This window comes from Bactrocera neohumeralis, chromosome 4 (genome assembly GCF_024586455.1).
Source record: "Bactrocera neohumeralis isolate Rockhampton chromosome 4, APGP_CSIRO_Bneo_wtdbg2-racon-allhic-juicebox.fasta_v2, whole genome shotgun sequence".
NCBI classification, from domain to species: domain Eukaryota; kingdom Metazoa; phylum Arthropoda; class Insecta; order Diptera; family Tephritidae; genus Bactrocera; species Bactrocera neohumeralis.
The window spans coordinates 25,253,009-25,275,794 of NC_065921.1; the positions used below are offsets into that span (position 1 = coordinate 25,253,009).

General features: G+C 34.9%; 1 protein-coding gene across 7 annotated transcripts in view; it reads right to left on the reverse strand.

Annotated features, from left to right (window-relative positions):
* Positions 1-22,786, reverse strand: part of LOC126756363 (kinase D-interacting substrate of 220 kDa) — a 91,127-nt gene that overhangs the window by 46,972 nt on the left and 21,369 nt on the right. Inside the window, exon 1 of one of the 7 annotated variants that reach the window (XM_050469374.1) lies at positions 15,911-16,388. The exons of 4 other annotated variants lie outside the window; for them this stretch is intronic. In XM_050469374.1, coding sequence (XP_050325331.1) covers positions 15,911-15,955 — 45 coding nt within the window. In that variant the 5' untranslated portion in view covers positions 15,956-16,388. Of the gene's footprint in view, positions 1-10,701; positions 10,774-15,910; positions 16,389-22,786 lie in introns of those variants that run through there. 2 more of the 7 variants (XM_050469368.1, XM_050469369.1) reach the window with 2 other exon arrangements.

Here is a 22,786-nt window from a genome sequence, read left to right on the forward strand (position 1 = left end):
ACCATCAAGTGCGTCGCGTGTTTGTGAATGCGTTCAAAACAAGATGGCCACCGTTTCTGATTTTCACAAGAAAATTTTAATCGACGGTGAAGCTCACTTTTGGTTAAATGGGTGATGTTGAGACCCCGTTACATCTTCAATAAGTCACTGTTTGGTGTGCTATATGAGCAGAGGATATATTTCTTCAAAAAGAAGGGAATTGAAGACCTGGAAGCTTCACCGGTATCAAAATGGTAGACTGATACAATAAATGAATTACTCTTGATGGCGAAGAGTAAGGTCACATTTGTCCAGAATAGACAAGGAAGCAAAGCAAATGGAACTGGTAGTGAAAGAGGGCAAGAGAAATATCTCCTGTCATCAAACAAACAGTCGTCGCACTTGCGGCTTGGCTCCTACATCTTTGTTGACAGTCATCACTTCGAAGTCGAAGAATTCGTCTATCTTGGAACCAGCATTAACACCAACAAAGAATTCAGTCTCGAAATCGAAAGCAGAATAACTCTTGCCAACAGAAGTAAAGTCCTCTCTCGACGAACAAAGACTAAACTCTACAAGTCACTCATCATCCCCGTCCTACTATATGGTGCAAAGGCATAGACGATCACAACATCTGAGGAGTCGGCGTAACGAGTTTTCGAGAGAAAGGTTCTCCTGAAAGATTTATGGCTGTACGAGATATACGATGACACTGACACTAGTTAAGCGAATTAAGAGATAGCGGCTACGCTGGCTAAATCATGTCTTCCGAATGGATGAAAACACTCCAGCTCTGAGAGTGTTCAACGCAGTACCAGCAGGGGGAATCAGAGGAAGAGGAAAACCTCTACTCCGTTGGAAAGACCAGGTGAAGAAGGACTGGCTACACTTGGAATCTCTAACTGCGCTAAATAGCGAAAAGGAAGAACGAAATATATGCTGGTAAACTACGAACACGAGTTAAACGACTTGTAAACAGTTCCATTTGCTAGTCAAAACTTAATTATTTTTTTGTCAGTGACAGATAGGATTTAGATCAGCTGATTTGACAGAGACTGACAACTTTTTCCATTCACTATAGTAAACAGTGTTTAAATGAATAGCATTGTCATACTGATAGCCATTGATTCATGACATTTAAATACCAATTTAATGCAGTAAATTTTTAAGGTTCAACTAAGGGTTAAGTTTGTTTTGATCACGAACTTGGCATCGTTAGAGTTACAGGGCAGACATTTTAGTTAACAACAAAGAACAATGACCAAATTGGACTGCTGCAAGGGATAGTGAAATATTTTTTACTACTGGAGGCATTTATAGAAAAAGTATTGGTATAAATTTATGAATGAATATAAAAAAAAAATAAATAAATAAAAATAAAAAAAAAAAAAAATAAATAAAAAATAAAATAAAAAAAAAAATTAAATATACAAGAAAATATAATAAATAAAATAAACATAAAAGTATTGTTCGGAATATTTTTGGAAATATTTTTAAAAATGCTCCGAACTACAATAAAACTTGAAATATTTTATGGGAGAAATATATAATTTAATAAATATGGCAAGTTCATTGAATTCTAAGAAAAAATTCCATGTTTGTTTGTGTGTGCTAAAATATTGGAAGCGGCACTTTTTGCTTTGATTGACAGCACCGCCGCTGAAGTTCATATTCATTCAAAACGAGTATTATGAAATTAATATAAAAAATTTACAATAATTAAAAAAATCATACAGATGTGCAATGACGAGTATAACAAAAACAAAAATAAAATAAAAAGTGAAAGTTAAAACAAAAACTTACAATCAAAGAACCAAGCTAAAAATTTTAAAATAATAAAAATATTAAATGAAAAAAAAAAATTAAATTAAAAAAAAATAATAAAATAAAAAAACCAAATTCAAAAAAACAAAAATTAGAAATAAAAAAAATAATCATAATAACTGCCGACACAATATATATGTATGTATATATATATTTTTATCAATTAAGTGTTCCTTCTGTATTTGATCTACAAAGCCGAAATTGTTTCCCAACGTAAATCAAAATGCCAGACAATGAATTTACGCGAGTGTTAAAAAAACAAAAACAACAAAAATGGTAAAAAATTTAATTAATTATTAGCGCCGGTGGCGAGGCACCAACGCTGCAGCTAATGCCAATAACCTATTTCGCCGCAATTATTGACCCCCTAAATGAACGAAAAAATGGGAATTTATTTCAAAGAATTTCATATTTATGAATTAAATATTAAGTAATTAATTATTACAACAAAATATCACAATAACCGGTGAGAGCAAATGACAAACCAATGACGAAAGAGATAAAAATAATAAATAAAGTAGAACATAAAATAAAATTATAAATAAAAAAATATATAAATAAAAAAATAAATAAAAAATATAAAAACTTACAAAAAATAAAAATAAATAAAAAATAAAAAAAACAAAATTTAATCAAAAATATGAATAAAAATTAAAGGGTAAAATTAAACAAAAATTTAGCTGAATAAAACTAACCATCAACGTACGTTATTGAGGAAAAAAATTGCATATAATAGGTTGTCAAAAAAGTCTTGCGGTATTTTCGCTAGTTGGCGCTGAAAGCGCGTAGTTCTAGTTTTATTCGTCGCATCGGGTCCATTTTTGGAAAGCTCATTTCACGCGCTAACACGTGTTTGATTGATTGTCGTTTCTTTTAAGTCGTTCGTGAGTTATAGCGTCGCAAACATGGAGCAAAATAAAGAGAAAATACGGCATATTTTACAGTACTACTACGATAAAGGCAAAAATGCATCTCAAGCCGCCAATAAAATTTGTGCAGTTTATGGACCCGATACAGTTTCCATTTCCACCGCACAACGATGGTTTCAACGTTTTCGTTCTGGTGTAGAGGTGGTTGAAGATGCGCCACGCTCCGGATGGCCTGTCGTCGAAAATTGCGATAAAATCGCTGAATTGGTCGAAAGAGACCGGCATAGTAGCAGCCGTAGCAAAGCTGGGCATGAGTCGTCAAAAATTCATTTCAATTTCAATAAAAAAAAAATTCAATAAAAATACCGCAAGACTTTTTTGACAACCCATTATTATTGAAAACAGACACGTTAAAAATTTTATGCCCAACGGTGCATTTGTACAGGGTTTTCCAATAAGAATGATATGACTTCTTAAAATAAAATCACACTTATTGTTAACGAAATTCAATTGTTTTTTATATACATAACTTCTTTTGTAGCAAAGAATTCGATGAACCCAATTTTCGGGTGCTTTTTCAACTAAATCAAGTCGTGTGTCATGAATAGCACGTTCAATATTGTCTTCTAAAGCTTGAAGAGAGTCTGGTTTATTGCTAAAGATCAATGACTTCAAATAACTCCACAAGAAGTAGTCTAAAGGTAATAAATCTCAACTTCTTCGAGGCCATTCAAAATCACAACTTATTGAAATAATCGAATCTTCAAACTTTTGTCGCAATAATTCGGTTGTTTCACCTGCTGTGTGGCACGTAGCACCGTCTTGTTGGAACCAGATGTTGTCAAGATCAACTTCTTCCAATTGCGGCCATAAAAAGGTGGTTATCATCGTTAGAGAGCGGTATATCCATTGGCAGCAAAGATGTCACCAACTTCATTTCGAAAGAAGTACGGACCGATGATTCCGCCAGACCAAAAACCACACCAAACTGTCAATTTGGCTGAATGTAATGGTTTTTCATAATAAATTTTTGGATTTTCTTCGTACCAGAATCGACAGTATTGTTTATTTACCGCACCACTCAGATGAAAGTGAGCCTTATCGGAGAAGATGATTTTCTTATAAAAATCGTTAACGATTTCAAGTTGTTCCAAGGCGAAATCAGTAAATTCACGATGTTTACGGTGGTTCATTGGCTTGAATTCTTGAGTGAGAACAATTTTATACGGATGCAAGCCCAAATCCTTTCACAAAATCCGTTCGGTTGCGGTTTCAGACAGTCTCAATACTTGCGAATGTTTTAGAATCGACAAATTGCGGTCTTCAGTAACATTTGCTTGACGGGAGCAATATTTCCTTTACTTCCAGTGGCTCTTTGGCTTATTGGCACTTGAACATAAAGGAAATGTGTGCTCGAAATCGCTGTTTCACGAAAAGTGGCAATTGAAGAACAATTATTTTGATAATAAAATTGAATAATTTGTAAACGTTGTTCTTGTGTTTATCTCTCCATGATGAAATTGTAAACATTTTTGAGTACAATGAAAAAAATTACAGATGATGACATATTAAAAATGGCCAAAACGAGACTTAAAAATCATATCATACCTATTTGCAAAACTCGCAAAATGCTTCACATTTTTTTTGTTTTGATATTCAAAAATATTTCCTTAAAAGGATTTTTCTATTGGTTTGTTTTAGACACTACAAGGGTTGGAAGCATGATAACCAGGAAGCAGTTCCCAGTCGACTGACCTGTAGTCCGAAGATTTTTTGTTGTTGTTTTTATTGATTTATTTTTTTCAATTTTATTTGTATTCCTTAAATTAAAAAAAAAAATCATATAATAAACTGAATAGTAAATTTTTTTTCATTGTTTCTATCTTAGTTTGAAAAATGCTTTAAGTTAGGCGTCTAGACCAGAAAATCCCCTCAAAATTTTCCAAAGCCGCAAGTGCAAAAAAATAATGTATTTTACAAATTTGTGAACTTTTTAATCGCTTTACTTTAAATAAAAATTTTTAAATTTATTTTTAATTTTTTGGTAAGGATGCATGAATGCCATTAAGTGCAATAAAACCAGAGGAGCAACTCCACAAATAACTGCATTAAAAGTAACCAAGCAGAAAGGAGTGACGCAAATAACAAAAAGAATGTCGGTTTGGTGCGAGGGTAGCTGAAGAAGTCAGCGATTCTTAATAAACCAACTTTTATATCTAATTTTTGGCTGAAGGTGAAGCGTGCCTCCGAAGTGCCGATATATTTGATGAAAGGTCTTTTTATGTCTGAAATGCACATGAATATTCTGTCTGATGCTCTCGGAAAGCTGTAACTTTAAGAGCAATACTTTTTCAACAATTTTATATTCAAAAGTTTGCCAGCATTTCAGCCAAGCACCGACAGGTTGAGTGATGTTACAGGTTATCGGCTTAAACTTCACTTTCCAATCTCTCCTTTAGGCAAATATTATTGTAGTTTTTGGTCTTAATCAATATCCTTCATACATGATAAGATATAATATCAGTCTCTCTGATACTTTGAAATGAGACGCCGCTTAAGACGAGACGTTCAATTTTAAACAATAATTTTTCGCAAAATCGTTCGTTAAGTTTCTTTTAACGAATGTTTTAAACCAATGAAATTATTGCTTAAAAGGTGCCAATATTTTAGAAACTTACTTGGACTAGGCACTAGTTCCCTCGTTTTTTAAGATTTCGATCTGAATCTTTGTACGCGTCGCTTTCTATTCAAGAACGACCGAAATCAAGTGATTGTAAGGAAAAATTTTTCATTTGACGAGATATCTTCACGATTTATTGTCTAGGGTAACGCTGCAACCTATATAGTTATATCACTCGAATCACTTTAGCATATAGCTGTCATACAAACGGACCGATTATAATTAAGTACTTATCTTGGAACTTCTTTAATTGTGAAAGGTCTTATATAGCTTCGCTGCCACAGAATTTACTATTTTTTTTATACTTTTGCATAAAATTAGAATTTTCAGAAATTATGTTTCCAGCGTCTGACAATGACGTAGCTTTTTGAAAGTTTGACAGATTTCGTGTTGTTTTGAAACTCTTACCTTTAGAGTTATTCAAAAAATTCATCACTCGCTGATCCATCAAACCTCCCCCTTAGTTATGACGACAAAGTAAAAATATGCAGAACAAAAATTTGTTGAACGAAGTGTCAAAATGTTGAGACATTTTATTTGGTATGCGGTTTAAGATCAACCACTTATACTAAAAAAAACTTCGATGCGTATTATGAAATTCATGTGACATGATTTATATATCACATACGTATGTGAGCTTTGTTAGTGTAGCACTTTTACGCTATGCAACAAATTTTAATCAATTCATATCAAATTTATAAGCAATTTACTAAAAAATTCAAGAAATAACACAGAATTGTTGGTTTGACTATTTTTTTGTGGACAAGTTCGGTTCATTGTCAGCCGCGGAGCAGCGCATAGCACAGCAGCGGTAACGAGATCGTGCAGCCATCAGATAAACCGCAGCCACACAAATCCCTAACTTACAACGCTGTGAACTTGGCAACATGTTGAGCGCAAAAAACACCATGATTGTTGCTTACTGTTGCTGTATATATTAAGTACAAATATACATACAAACGCTTATATCGTTACATACACTATGTTTGTAAGCGTTTTTATGATGCTACTACATTGAGGGATCATTAAACTGCATCGATCAATGGTATTCACCAACACGTGCCAAAAATAGCATAGTGGCTACAGTCATTTACACATATATACATATATATACACATGTATTTGTAATATGCAGGTGATATTTGGACAGTGACGATAAATTGCTGTGTCATACTTTGAAGCAAAAAGTGCTTAATTGCTTATTTTCTCTTAATTTCTTTTCAATTAAAAGTCAACAAACGAGCAGCAGTTAATTTAGCTGCATCACACTTTAGTCGCTCTTGGTGAATACCCGCATTGTACTTTTCATCGCCCTGCACAACAACAATGTAAGTTGGTGGTCATAAGAGTCTTTGTCTTTTCTTGTAAAACAGTAAAACAAATCTGAAGAAACATAAACTATTCGCTAAGAAAAAGTACGAAAGAAGTTACATTATGCCACATTACATTGATGCTAGAATACAGTGCACGCCAAATTAATAAGTACAATCGAATAATTGATCGACCTAATGTCATTTAATTGATGCCCCTCTGAACTAACTAAGAGTTATATATGTAATTTACTCCAATAAAAAACAGTAATTTCTTCAAGTACGATTATAGGCGTTTCTAGCGACCTTCAAATTGAGTCAATTAACGATTATTCGGATTGTACTAGTTGAAAAATAAAATAAAAAAGGCGTTTCTGACAACCACTTAACTAAGTCAAATAACAATATTTTGCAATCTAATATTTGACTAAATTAAGTCGCTTCTCTCAATTTAATCAATTAAAAATTTTTCGATCTACTAATTGAATAAATTAAGGTAAAATGTAATAAGACACTTCTGACAACCTTTTAATTGAGTCAATTAACAAATTTTAGCAATCTACTACTAACTGAATAAATTAAGGTAAAATTAAAAATGGTGCTTCTACAGCCTCTTAATTGAGTCAATTAACAATCTTTAGAAATCTACGAACTGAATAAATTAAGGTAAAATTAAAATAAACGCTTCTACAGCCACTTAATTGAGTCAATTAACACGTTTTTGCAATCCGATTCTGGTATCCCCTAAATTGAGTCAATTAACAATTTTTAATAAAGTACTAATTGACTAAATTTAGGTAAAATTAAAAAAAAAAATACCTGACAAACCCTTAATTGAATCAATTTTCACAATCTACTAATTGACTGAATGAAGGTAAAATAAAAAAAACTCTTCTCGCTCTCTTAATTGTGTTAATTAACAAATTTTCGAAATCTATTAATTGACTAAATTAAGGTGCTTTCATTGAAACAATTATTATCTTTTCTAATTAAGCGGAATTTTCGTAAAGAGACATTGTAGAAATACAATATAATAGAAAAATAACGGACATTTGAACTAGAAATGGTAATTTTTCAGTTAAATAATAAGACAATTAATTTAACCTTTTATTGTAAAGTAGAAAATATTCATTTCAGCAACAAAATAACGAAAGAAAATACTTTATGTTTCTAATAAGACGAAAATTAATACCGTTAGCAACTTAGAAGATACAGGGCAATACTGGCTTTGAGCACGTCGTCGTCAAAGTTGTATGGAAGAAGGTGAGGTAGAAACATCGAGGCATTTTCCCCTCCATTATGCAACCTTTGTAAGACTGTTGTTGCAACACCTCGGCAGTTTTAACTTCAGCGAACCAGAAGACGTAGCCGAAACTGACATTAACCGTTTCAACGAATTTGTGTTTGGCTCAAAACACTTTGTCGATTTGTAAAGTTCTTATGATCAATCATACAGTACGTTCCAAAGTAAACAGGACTTAAAAAAAAAACAGAACAAATGGTTCTTTCGGCAAAATCAATTTATTTTATTCAAAATAGTCTCCTTCTGCTTCAATACAGCTCTTTTCACGGTCCAAAACCATGTCGAACGAGTGTTTTAGCTTGTTGGCCGCCAGTATGCCGGTGCAAGCGTTTTGAATGGCCTCTACGTCTGCATTTCTTACGTAGGCAAATGCATTTTTCCGAAAAGGAAGAAGTCGCACGGTGCGATATCAGGTGAATACGGGGAGTGGTTAATGGTTAAAATGTGATTTTTGGTCAAATAATCGGTCACAAGCGTCGAATCGAATATTGGATTCTGAGCAAATTTTGGTCGTCAGTCAATTTGTGCGGAACAAACCGTGCACACACCTTTCGTAAGCCTAAATGTTCGGTCAAAATGCGATAAATCGATGTTTTGGAGATGTTCAATTCCATTTCCATGAATATCAATGATGATTTCGGCTGATTTTTGATGAATTCACGCACAGTTTCGATGGAATTTCCGGTGATCGCGGATTTTGATTGGCCCACATGTTGATCGTCATTTATGTCCTCACGACCACTTTGAAAACGTTGAAACCACTCGTGTACTCTGCCACGGGATAGGCAATCATCGCCATAAACTTGTTTCATCAATTGAAACGTTTCGGTAAAAGTTTTACCAATTTTAAAATAAAATTTAATGTTGGCTTTTTGTTCGAAACTCATTTTCGCACCGATAACACAAACATACTGACACTTAAAACGCAATAACTTCACTTCCAATCGATGAAATGTCATGAAATTCTCACTGGACTCAATAAAAATAGCAGATTCTAACGCACCAGTCGACATATAGATGCCACCAGGAGGCGCTAGATTCAAATTCATTTCTCTTTTCTTTGGAACGTACCTGTTTAATTTGGAACGTACCTTGTATAGAAGTTTTCAATAATACAACGGACCGGCGTTCTAAGCCGCTCAAGTGAGGTCCCTGTTAGGATCGACCTCTTAACCCAACCTAACCTGTTAGGTGTGAGATCCTGAACTCGATTTGGTCATGCCCGTCTGTCTATATATACGCGAACTAGTCCCTCAGTTTTGGAGGTATAATTCTCCCCAAAAAGGGGACATCGGATTACAATAACTAATACTAGCCATACTGACTGATCCAAACCTAGTTCTTTTATGAAAATGTTTTTAATTTTACGGGATATCTGTGCGAAATTTTGTCATTAACTATTGTCCAAGGCAAGGCTATAATATTTGAATAAATTTTATATATCGCACGACTATAGGATATAGCTGTTATACAAACCGTCCGATCGAAATCAATATCTTGTATGTAAACTTTTTTATTCGTGAAGTGTATTCTAGCTTCGGTATAACTGAAGTTAACGATTTTTCAGTTAGCACGAGCTTTTAGGAACATCGTCGCTTATTGAAGAAGATATTTTAATAAATTTTATAAATTGTCAAACCGAGACATTTTTTCGGAACTTTAGATCGACCTAACCGCCTAAACTTTAGTTAACAGCAAATTTCATTTACGTTCTTAATATAATTCCATAATACTTTTTTGTATTTTTTTAGGAATACTTAATCAATAGAACTGTTAAATTTATGTGACTATGAAACTAACTGAAAATTCTTAGTTGAACTATTCACATGGAACTCACCTTGTTGACTCCAACCGCCGCCGGCTATTTATAACTTCAACAAGAGATCAAAGCATGGGAAAGCCGCAGAAGCAGCAACCAACTAACCAGCCAATGTTGCATGCAACAGCGAACAACAAGCTATATGTATGAGCGTTTAGTATATTAACGATAGCTAAAACGATGATGAGCCCAGACAAACGAACGATGGACCCAATTGTGTGTGAGAGCAAAACATGCAGAAAAATAAAAGTTAAAGGATAAATGGGTAAAAATAGACGCAAATGGGTAAAAAGAGTTTGAACTACAACACAACACTTTAGCGGTCGCACAGGAGAGAGGGTATGGGGCTGGAAACAAGGTAGTTTAGGCAAGCATATTGCTGAGTGATTGCGCGTGACTAGAAGATTTAGTTGTAGGAGGTGGTGAAAACCAGCGAAAAGGAAGTAGTAATAAAAGCAAAGCAAACAACAAAGGCGCATTAATAACCTTGTCAGTGAGAGAGGACAGCGTGTAGGCAGAGCGAGAGAGTTAGTTGCGAGCTTCAGAGAGTTAGAATTTAAAACGTGGAAAAAAACGAAGAGGCCAGTAAGAATATGCGCAACAAACGGTGGAAATCAGTAAAAGATTGCAGTGAGCTTATTTTGGGACCAAACAAGGCAAAGCGGAAAATGAGTAGAGCAGCTGACGGTTTAGGAGTAGAGAGTAGTTGTAAGACATGAAGCAATGAAGTTGCAAGAGAGTGAGCTTTTGAAACGGCGTACAGAAAGGGTAGACAGTGAGTTAGCAGGGTTAAAGCAACAAAGCGCGTGCGTATCGGATGTAATTAAAGACACTAGGTTGCGCGAGAGCTTGGTATACATTAATCACAAACGATATTTTTAGAAAATATTTAATTTCAGGGATTTCCCAAGTACTACCGCTGGATTGTGTACGTGCGAGAAACGACGAAGCGCAAAATTGAATTGACTGAAACGACGTGCGCCAGGACTGAGCGGTAGGCCGGTGCCATTTTGTTTGGCCAACTCCAGTTCGTCGGTTGGCGAAAGCGAACGCGCCGTATAATTGCCAGGTGTGCCGACAACACCACCACCACCGCCGGTATCATCGGCCGACTCGATATTGATGATCAGCCGGGGCAATGACGAATGCGGTGTCATTTCCGATTTCAACCTGGGCGAGGAGAGTAACGAATTCGGTGTCGAGTTCGAATGATCCAATGCGCTGGTTACCGAGCTCAGCGCTGTCGTCTCCTCGCCCGACTCATCGACCAATGGCAAGTGCATGGTGTTTACATCTCGTATGCCGGTATTATGGAGTCCACGTATGAGCGCGCTGATCGTATGGTGATTGTAAATGATATGTTGCTGAGCCGTGGTGGCGCTGCTGGTCGTAATAACGGTTGTACACGACGACGCGTTGCTACCCTTTCTGGCGGCGGTACTAACCGACGTCGCTGTGGTTGTTGTCGCTGTGCTGACGACGGTGGTTTTGTTTGGAAGCTTGAGGCTACTGTTGCGACTGTTCGAAGGGTCATTTTGCTGCATGATTTGTGACTTATGTTTTTGTTGCTTTTTTGTGTGGTGACTTGGCGTGGTGATTTTCAATTTTTCTGGTTGTTTTTGTCTTTTGTGCGCAAATTAAAATTTTCAATTCAAAGTCATTTATGCCGAAATCTGTTGTTGTTGTCTTTTAATTTATTGCTTTTGTAGAATTTCGTTTTGGAATAATTTTGTGTTGTTGTTAGCAGCAAAGTTGCAGAGAAGAGAAAATGAAATGTTGAAGGGACACCCCCCTCAATGGCGTTTGGCGGCTAAAATAGAATATAGGTAAATAAAGTATATTAATTGTTTTTGTAGAAACAGACATTTTTTGGCCAGCATTTGGGGCAAAGCAGCAGTAGAGTGCGCGGAGGGACGAGTGTAGTACTCTAGGCAAGCGTTTAATTGTATATAAATATAGTGCAAGTATGTATGTATTGCGTAGATAAGTGGAAATCTTAGTGGCAATAGAATTTTCAAACAAATTTTTATATTGACCCAAAACAAATCACACAAAAACACATACAAACACACACACACCGACGGCTTTTTTTACTTTGACCATAAGTGCACATCAATGTTTGTTTGATTAAGACAAATTAAATATATATTTATGACTTTCTCATGATTGAGCACAAGTAATCATGGGACTCATCAATTAAGCTCATCAAGCCCATTTAACAGCTTACAATCACTCATTTTATGACAGAGAACGCGCATATGTCACACTACTGAAAGAGATTTGACGTAAAGTAGGCAAACGTATGTATGTATGTAATTATTTTCACAAAATATCTGATAATTGTGCTTAGATAAATAAATCAGTTGTCATAGATAAAATAAACTGATGGTTGAACGCCTTATGAAATTTAAGTTTTTGTCCTAAAAAAAGGATCCAACATAAATTTTTGTTTCCAATTTTAAGCATTCCTAGATCATATTTCTTTTTTTATGTATATAACATGAGATTTTTGCTATTTCGCATTATAAATTATATTTTCTAGAACAAAAAGGTTTTAATGATGTTTTGCATATAACCACTCCTTTAAAATTTATGCGCAGTTAAGGGGGTATTCTTGTCCAGGATTTTGAAAAAATCGATTTTTTTTTTGCATATCTTGAAAGTTTAGACTTTTAAAAATATGACCTTGGAAGGATTTTTAAAAATTCGACTTATTTTCGGAGATACATCCGATTTTGTGACGTGGCGTCTGTGTTCACTAGAATTGTCTCCTAAACTTTAAACGCGTTTTTCTCAAAACTGACTTTTTCGGAACGATACCCACGATTTCTCAGGTTCTACTGGACCGATGTACTTGAAATTTTTATAGAGTCTTCTTTATAGGCTTGTCTATGGTTGGAACTAGCCCCATCTCCAAATTTTTATTTTTGTTATTTTTAAAAAATTCGAAATAGTCAGAAAAAGTGATCCAAAAAAACTTTTTTTTCAGGCAGTCGCCATTTTGGGAAAAATTTTTTTTCCACTTTTCCGTAGTTCCGGCCATTGCGACATTATTCGAGATTAATAATCTTTTTTTTTGGTTTTAGATAACTAGGAGGGTTGAAATCATGGGTATGGTCACGTGGAAATTTTTAGAGACCCCCAGTTCAATTTTTGAAATTTTTACTTTTTTTAGTTTTTAATTTTTTTCTGTACTCTTCTAAAATTAACAAATAACTAATAAAAAAATGGATAGTAAAAATATTAATTGCCTTTTTTTACGACACTTTAAAAATTACCTGAAATTCATGCTTCTAGACCAGAATAGCCCCTTAAAGTTACAATATACATTCTGACAAAAAAGTATCCGGAAATAGTAAATAAAATGCAAAATATTTAATTATTCATCAATATTTATGTTGTCGCCCTCAAATAAATCCCTAACAGATGTAATACACTTATGCCAACAATTTTTCCAGTCCTCGAGACACTTTTCGGAAGCTCCTTCAACGAATTTTGTTCTTCGATCTGTGAAAACGGGTTTCACGGAGGGGCAATTTCAGCGCAACAAGAAAACATTACACGGAGCCAAATCTGTTGAAGACGGTGTTTGATCGATGGTATTCATTCACTGCGGTTTTTACTTTAAAATCGGTCACAATCGTACTCTTTTTGAAACAAAATCAGCTTTATCGGGACGAGTCGAGCAAGAAGGCATTTCATATCCAAAATATCCACAAAAATCATTTGAACGGACAGAGATGTCGATTTTCAAGCACCATATCCTTCGCTTTTTTAATATTTTCATCAGTTGAAGAGGTCGAAGTCCGCCCAAAACGAGGCATGTCTTCAACGATCTCTGGACCACCTTTGAAGGCTTTGTATCACTAGTAGGCTTGTGTGTTTTTGATAAATCTGAATCACGATAAGCCTTTTCAAACATTCGCAACGATTCCGCACACAAAATTTGGTTAGAAATACAAAATATGAGAGAAAATCTTTATTCTATATTTTTATCCATTGTAAAAATAGCAACCCACTACTAATGCGTATAGACTTAAGCAGCTGGTATAAACAAACTGGTTGACAGATCGCGCTCATATTTGGCATAGAAATTAAGAACAATTTAGCAAAACATATGTTTTTGAAATATCACTTGCACTTACTTTGTCGCAATGTTCATCAAAATCACTGAGGCTCAGCAATTCAATTCACAATCACTGAGGTTATGGTAAGCGGTAAGTAAGAAGGTTACACCTACACCTTACACCGCGAACAACGGACTATGAGTTAACCCTAGCAAAACGGAACTGATGATTTTCACGAGTACAACAAAAAATGCCGCAATTCAATCTTTTTTCACTCAGTGATACAACAATTCATGTGTCCTCCACGGCAGAATACCTTGGGGTTGAAATCGATACCAAACTGAATTGAAAGATTAACATTGAAAAACAATACTTAGAAGAACTGGGACTAAATCAAATATAGTCATGTGGACGTATACGACCGTCATTAGACCAATTCTAACTCTTTTTTTGATAAGAGATCCATTATTTTTTAATTGCTGGCTTTAGTAATTGGAATCTGGCGTGTTATAAGTAAACAAACTCCTCTGTCTTTATAGTTCTGATCATCCGTCTATTCCCCACTACAGCGAATAATTTTGCATGAAGAGAAACTTGATAAACGACTGTTCCATTTATTAACTTTTTCTGCCAATAGGGACAGAGGTTTGTAGAGCATTTATGAATTATTTTGCTTTTAACATAATTGAGATATATACTATCATATCTTTTAAGTTGGATAAAACTGAACACATTGTGCTAAATTTTACTAAAATCGGTTCAGTAGTTTAGGAGTCCATCGCGGACAAACAACGTGACAAATAATTTTTATATATATAAAGAAGATGGAAACCAAAGAATATTATCGAAGGGAAATGAATAGAAGAAAGCAGTATATACCACATTAAAGTGATTTAACTCTTTCTATTCTACTGCTACACAATTTCTTATAAGAAAATTGCTCAAGATTGTATACTAAAATCTGCGCTATTGAATAAAAACGAATTCCGAATTGAGGTTTGCCATTTCAGAATGAACAGCCTTACTTCGGAATAACGTCTGCAAATCGTGACTAAAACCAGATGGTCATCAATCCCGATTTTCACAAGAAAACTGTTGTTCAGCGATAAAGCTCACTTTTGGTTGAATGGAAACGTTAATAAGCAAAATTTTTGCATTTAGAGTGATGATAGACCACAAGTCATTGTTGAGATGCCGTTACATCAAGGAGTCACCTCGTGGTGTGATCTATGGACTGAATAAAATCATTGGTTCATATTTATTCAAAAATAAAGTTGTCCGTAATGTTACAGTCAATGGGGAACGTTGTAAATCCATGATTAAGGATTAAAGGTGGACAACCTTTGGTTCCAACAAGGCGGCCCTACATGCCATACAACTAACAAAACAATTAAGAAAGCTTTTAGTAAGCGCATTATCTGGCGTCGTGAGATAGATAACTTCGCTATCTTGGAACCAGCATCAACACCAAAAACAACGTCAGCCTCGAAAACCAACGCAGAATATCTCTTGCTAACAAATGCTACTTCGGACTAAGTAGTCAATTGAGAAGTAAGGTCCTTTCTCGACGAACAAAAACCAAACTCTACAAGTCACTCATTATTCCCGTCCTGGTGCAATGGCATGGACGATGATAACATCTGATGAGTCGACGTTACGAGTTTTCTAGAGAAAGGGTCTGCGAAAGATTTATGGTCCTTTGGGTATTGGCAAGGGCGAATATTGCATTCGATGGAACGATGAGCTGTACGAGATATACGACGACATTGACATAGTTCAGGGAATTAAGCGACAGCTGCTACGCTGGATACGTCTTCCGAATGGACTCTGAGAGTATTCGATGCAGTACCTGCCGGGGAAGATCTCACTCCGTTGGAAAGACCAGGTGTAGAAGGACATGGCTACAGTTGGAATCTCCTATTGGCGCCAAACAGCGAAAAGGAATTGCGTTAATTTTGGGACACCCTGTATAATAAGTTTATCCACAAGGATATATAATATTTTATACCCTTCAAAATTTAAGTATTTACAACTGTATATATGTACAAATAAGCGATACCTCAATTTCCGGCGTATGACTCGGCTTTAGACGTGCCTTAAACATGGTGGTAAAACTTTTGCTGCGTTTCGCCGTTTTGCCGCGTTTCACTTCGCCCACTCCTTCCGTTAAGCTAATACAATAAACGGAGGGAACCTTTGACGTTGCACTTGGACACTCAATTTTGCCGCTTTTTTTAAAGGCAATCTAATGCACAAAACACTTAAAAAAATATAATAAATTGTATGCTTCTTTGTGTGTGTGTGTGTGAGTATGAAAATTGCGATCGTTTTGGATGTTAACGGGTTGCTTGCACGAAATCGAACTGAGAATTGGCGCAGCTTGGCGTCGGCACTTAAATAGCTGGCCATAGAAGCGGCGGAATAGACCAAGCACACACGCGGTCATAAAGAAGGCATAATCATAAAGATGGGAAAATGTATTTTTCAATTAATTAATTAGTTTTGAACATTGTTGTAATTTTAATTTATTTTTTTGTGAACACAAAATAAACAACGGTTATTTTAGATAACGACGGCAAGTACAATTTTTTCTTTATATACAAATGTGTATATATAAGCTGCAAACAAGTGTACTTTCGGCGCACATTCCAAGCTGCTCTGCATTCGCCAACATTTACATATGTTTGTATGTATGTATACTTTTAAGTCACAGTGTGGTCCCAAGCAGTCGCCTACTTCCTGTTTGCATTGGATATGCTAAGTACACATGTAAATAAACTAAGCCAAATGATATTAATCCGCGCGTATGATGCTGCTGCTGCCTGGTGTTGATAAGAGCAGCTGATAACCACTTTACACACACAAACACACTTCTATTTTCGCGCACACTAAGCAACAGTATTGTTGTTTCTTTCCTTGTCATTGGTGAAATACTATTTTTTCATAGAAACTTTTTCACGATCAATAACTGTGGGAGCGAAGTGCGTGCGTATTGAACAAAAGCGCTGGTGGTTGATAGCAGCAGCATCAAATCCGAGTGATATATCGGCAACAAAGAGCAACTGTCAACTATGGCAAGCAGCTGACTGACAGCTGTTCAGCTTCGGCGGCTGTTCATTGCATATACAGAAAAGTTAATAGTTTATACGATGGTGTATATACATTCATATGTATGTATGTAGCTAAGCACAGTTATGGATGTACATAAGTACGAGGTTGGTTTGAAGAGGTGACTTTTCAGATTTCCGAAAAAATGTATTAATCGATTAAATGTGCATTTCAGCTCATATTATAATGTTTGCCGCGAAGTTTGTAACACCCAGAAGGAAACGATAAAGACCCTATAAAAATATATTTATACTTGTGACAAAAAAATACCGGAAATTATAATTAATTTCCACAGCTATATGATATTTTGCTAAGTTGGTAGGACTGTTCTTAATTACTATGCCAAATAATCTTGCGATCAGTCAACCAGTTTGTTTACAGCAGTTGCTTAAGTGGGAACACCTCATTAGTGCGTTGCGATTTTTACAATGGATAAAACTATCGAACGAAGAATTTCTCTCAAATTTTGTATTTCTAACCAAAATTTCGTGTGCGGAATCGTTGCGTATGTTGGAAAAGGCTTACAGGGATTCAATTTTATCAAAAAACACAAGCCTACGAGTGATACAAAGCCTTCAAAGACAGTCGAGAGATCGTTGAAGATATGCCTTGTTCTGGACGAGCTTCGACCTCTTCAACTGATGAAAATATCAGAAAATTGAAGGATATGGTGCTTGAAACCACCATACAAGTGCTAGAGAGATGGCAAGAGAGCTCAGCATCTCTCGCGTGTTCGTTCGAATGATTTTGATGGATATTTTGGGTATGAAATGTGTTCTTGCATGACTCGTCCCGATAAAGCTGAATTGTTTTCAGAAAGAGTACCGTAAACAGATCTCTTTGGACATGCTTGATCGTGCGAATTCCGGTCCGACATTCATGGAGAGCATTATAACTGTCAATGAGACATAGGTTTATGAGTTTGACATGCAAACAATTCAACAATCGTAGGAATGGTGGGAAAAAAGCCGAAACCCAAAAAACCACGCCAAAGCCGCTCAAAAATCGAGGTGATGCTCATTGCTTTTGTTCTATATTCGTAGTTTGGTGCATCATGAATTTGTTTCGGAGGTACAGACGGTCAATAAGCAGTTATATTTTGCAGTATTGAGGCGTTTGCGTGAGAACATCCGTCAAAAACGGCAGGAATTGTGGAAGAACAATTCATGGATTTTACACGATGATAATGCACCATCGCATCGAACCACGATTGTGACCGAATTTAAAGCCGAAAACGCAATGAATACCATCGATCATTCACCGTATTCGCCAAATTTGGCTCCGTGTGATTTTTTCGTGTTTTACGAACTGAAATTGCTGCTCCTGGAACCCGTCTTCAGTTGAACGAAGAGATAAAACAAAATTCGCTGAAGGAGCAGAAGGCCATCCCAATAACTGCTTATGAAAAGTGTTTCGAGGGCTGGAAATCTCATTGACATAAGTGTATTACACCTGGTGTGAATTACATTGAAGGCGACAAAATAAATATTGATGAATATTCTCTGTTTTATGTAAAATTTCCAGGTATTTTTTCAAGGAAGGTTTTTTTTCAATTATTTTGGACCATAATTGCACTGACAAGTTCTTGTTTCCGATTATTTTCGACTTAATCGATTATTTTATCGTTTGAAAATACATTTTTTTCGATTAATTTTACTTAATTGATAACACTACTCAACAAATCTGAGGGAAAAATTTGCGACTGATGTGCTAAGAGAGGTCAGCACGATTATAGAGAGGAAGATTAAAACAGCTCAAGATCACAATAAAAAGGTCATATCACAACTATATTATTTTAAATCACACCTTCATGAACCAGCCTCGTACAAATTAACATATAAATATACATATACTAATCGTTGCACAAGCTCTACTATATTTTATTATGATTTTGTTTTGTTTTTGTACGCTATTAATTGATGACTACATTGAATGCTCATGAATGTCAAAACACTCATCATTTCTTTATTGGATCCTAGTTGATATTGACAGTTATATAGTACGTCAAAACAAAGTGCAAACTGTCAACAATGGTTGAATAAATATACATATATACACATAAATGTATATAATAAAATGCATATACTTATGTATGGATGGACATACATACATATGTATATTTATATATAACAAATGTATATTAGTAGCAATAGAGCGGCAATATAGTTATAGAAAATAAGAATATGAAAAATGCGAGTACAGTTAGTTGATTGGAAATATGTACTATAATATACTATAATATATCATACGGCATATTATTATTTTATTTCCTTGTACTTTTGATACGTATACGTATGTATATGTAGCCCTATTTAACATCAATCATTTACAAACACATTGATCGTCAACTTTCGATTTCTGCATACTTTTAGGCGGTCGAAGGCAAGCCTAGCTCTTGGGCCAATATATCCGGCAGCATTGACAATGATCGATGTGTGAAAATTTATCCAAAAAACATACATATGTACGAGTATACAAATTTATTACTGTACACTAGAAAAGTGATCAATAAATCGATAACACTATTGCATATCTTTAACTTCTGAAAAAATACTGCCTTACTGCATACATATTAAATTCAGTTTGCTTCAAAAAAAAAAAAAAATTTAATATTATTTGTAATACTTTAATTGTCAACTTAGAACTTAGGTGTAGGCGAGGCATTAAGCAAAGCAGGAAAGTAAATATTATTCAAATCTTAGGTAAATAAAAATATATGTAAAGTGCGATCCAATCGAGGTTCCCTGCTTAAAAAAAAACACAAAAAATTCAAATTTAATGGGGAATATTTATTATCATTCAAAGAACATCCTTTGACATTTATTTTTTGGATTTATCTCTTTCAAATGTTGGCCGCTCCTACGTCTCAGGTCCATCCGAGGATTTCGACTAGTACTTGGCGAATGACACGCGTAATGTTTTGCTCCAAGGCCTGAATCAATAACGCATTGAAAATATCAGCCAAAAAATATTAATTTTAATAATTGAATTTATTAGTGAAATGAGGAGAGAAATTTCGAAAAACTTAATTTAACAGGCGACTTTATTTCAACCATAGTTATTTCTCAAAATATTTTAGTGAAATGAAGGGAGAAATTTCGGATATTTTTACGCAGAAGAGACCATTTTTTTGACAAAATATTTTTTAATTAATTTCTATATCTTAATTGGTGTCTTAGAGATTCAGATTTAAATTGTTTATATGAAGAATATGTTTGAATCGAATCGCAAATTTACATTGACTTTTTCCAATAATTGATATGATAAAAAAACACACTAATATTATATATATATTTATTGCGAAGTACAATTAAGTTCTGAATATAACATCAATCAAATGACCTTCACGACTTCTTTTGCAGAAGCGAATTCGATGAACTGAATTTTCGAGTACTTTTTCCACTAAATCAAGTCGTGTGTCATAAATATCACTTTCAATATTGACTTCTAAAGCTTGAAGAGATTCTGGTTTATTGCTAAAGACCAGTGTCTTCAAATAACCACACAAGAAGTAGTCTAATGGCTTTAAATTACAATTTCTTGAAGGCCATTCCATGTAACAATTTCTTGAAATAATCGAATCTCTAAACTTTCTTGCAATAATTCGGATGTTGCACGTGCTGTGTAGCACGTAACTCCGTCTGGTTGAAACCAGAAGTTCTCAAGATCAACTTCTTTCATTTGCGGCCATAAAAAGTTGGTAAACATCGATCTAAACCGCTCTCCATTGAGAGTAACGGTGTCACCAGTTTCATTTCGAAAGAAGTACGGACCGATGATTCCACCAAACCAAAAACCGCACCAAACTGTCAATTTAGATGAATGCAATGGTTGTTAATGAATAATTTGTGGATTTTCTTCGCACCAGAATCAACAGTTTTGTTTATTTACCGCACCACTCAGATGAAAGTGAGTCTCATAGGAAAAGATGATTTTCTTAAAAAAAAAATCGTTTCGTTTTCATGTTGTTCCAATCAAAATCAGTAAGTTTACGACGTCTACGGTTGTCCAGTGGCTTCAGTTCTTCAGTGAGAACAATTTTATACGGATGCAAGCCTATATGCTTTCTCAAAATCCGGCAGGTTCTGTCTTGAGACAGTCCCAATTCTTGAGAACGTTTTGGAATCGACAAATTGCGGTCTTCAGCAACACTTGTCTGAAAGGCAGCAATATTTGCATTGCTTCGAGCGGTTCTTTGTTTTATTGGCACTTGAACATTATGTAAAGAAAATGTGCGCTCGAAATTTTCAACAATTCAACGAATAGCGAGCACATGTGGACGATTACCATGACTAAAAAATGGTAGAAGCGCAGGAAAAATTGCAATCGTAAGCATCAGTGAATACAATGAAAAAAATTTCAAGTCATGACGTATTAAAAATTGCCGAACGGACACTTAGAAATCATATCATCCCTATTGGAAAACCCGGTATTTGAAAATATTCTCCGACTCCGATTTTTTCGAAGATATGAGCTTATTTGTAAGAATATTTTGGTGGCAATAATTGGCTCCCAAATCTTTAAGCGCGTTTTCCCTAAAATGTCATTTCAAGTAAAATTTGGGCTTACAGTTTTCACACGACCCTAGATATATTTGTTAAGTAATGATCGAACGAATATGATTGCGACAATGATTTCGACTTTTTAAGCCACTCTGAATGTAAATTTTTTCATAAAAAATACTTTTTTTAATAGAGAGCGCCATCATTTTGTCAAAAATCCAAATTTTGTCTAGTCCTTCAAGAATTACCAGTATTCAGGCTATTATAATAATAAATTTTTATGGTTTTTGGATTTAGGATACTTCAAAGCAGAAAATTCTTGCTGACTGCCAGACACCTTTTATTGGAGGTGCTCCTAGAGGATCGCCCACGAGCTAAAGGGAATCTAAAATTTCCCAAAACGGGTATTAAATGACATTAAACATTATATGTTATTTTATTCATTTATTCATCTTTATTTATAAAATAAAATGCCTCTTCAAAAAATGCGTTTTTTCTGACTTGCAAGCGGCTAATACCCTTTAATGCAATCTAAATCTCAAAATTAGTGTTCCCAAACCCATTAGTAGACAGAGAGAATTTGCAACGCTTTCCAGACTAATTAAGTGATAAGAGTTTATACATATGTACATATGAATATAGATTATATAAGTGTGAAAAATGTGAGTCACTTAATCCGTCGGCTTTCAACTATAATTCACAGGGGGCTTATTAAGCTTTTGCGTAACCCGTTATTCCGTTGCTATTAAAGGAGCTTAGCTTCAGTGCCCTTTTAGAAAGATTGCATACGAAGAAATGCAATTGCTTTAGATATTATGTGTTATTGTTATAGTAGAACGACGTCATGTTTGTTTATTTTGCTTGGGTTTATCTAGCAAATGCCAGTTTTTATTAAAAAATATTTATCTAATGGCGTTAATATGCTCTACATAAAGGTACATACTATATATGCTCATACATACATATGTGAATACCTTGCAGAAAATTTGAAACAGTTAATGGTTCCATGGCATGGTACAATAACCTTACAGTCATTAATTCAGAGATAATGATTTTGTTGTATGAAATGAAGAACGTGGAAGACCACCAAAAAGGTTTGAAGACGCCGAACTGCAAGCAATATTGGATGAAGATGATACTTTGAATCAAAAGCGAATGGCGGCCATGTTCAATGCTGTGAAACAAAAAAATTTCAGACCCTTTGAAAGTATGGGAAAGATCCAAAAGTGTGAAAATGAAAAATGGATTTATTTTAAGAATCCTAAACGGGAAAAATTATGGGTTAACCCAGGACAACCATCAACATCCACTGCAAAAACAGATCG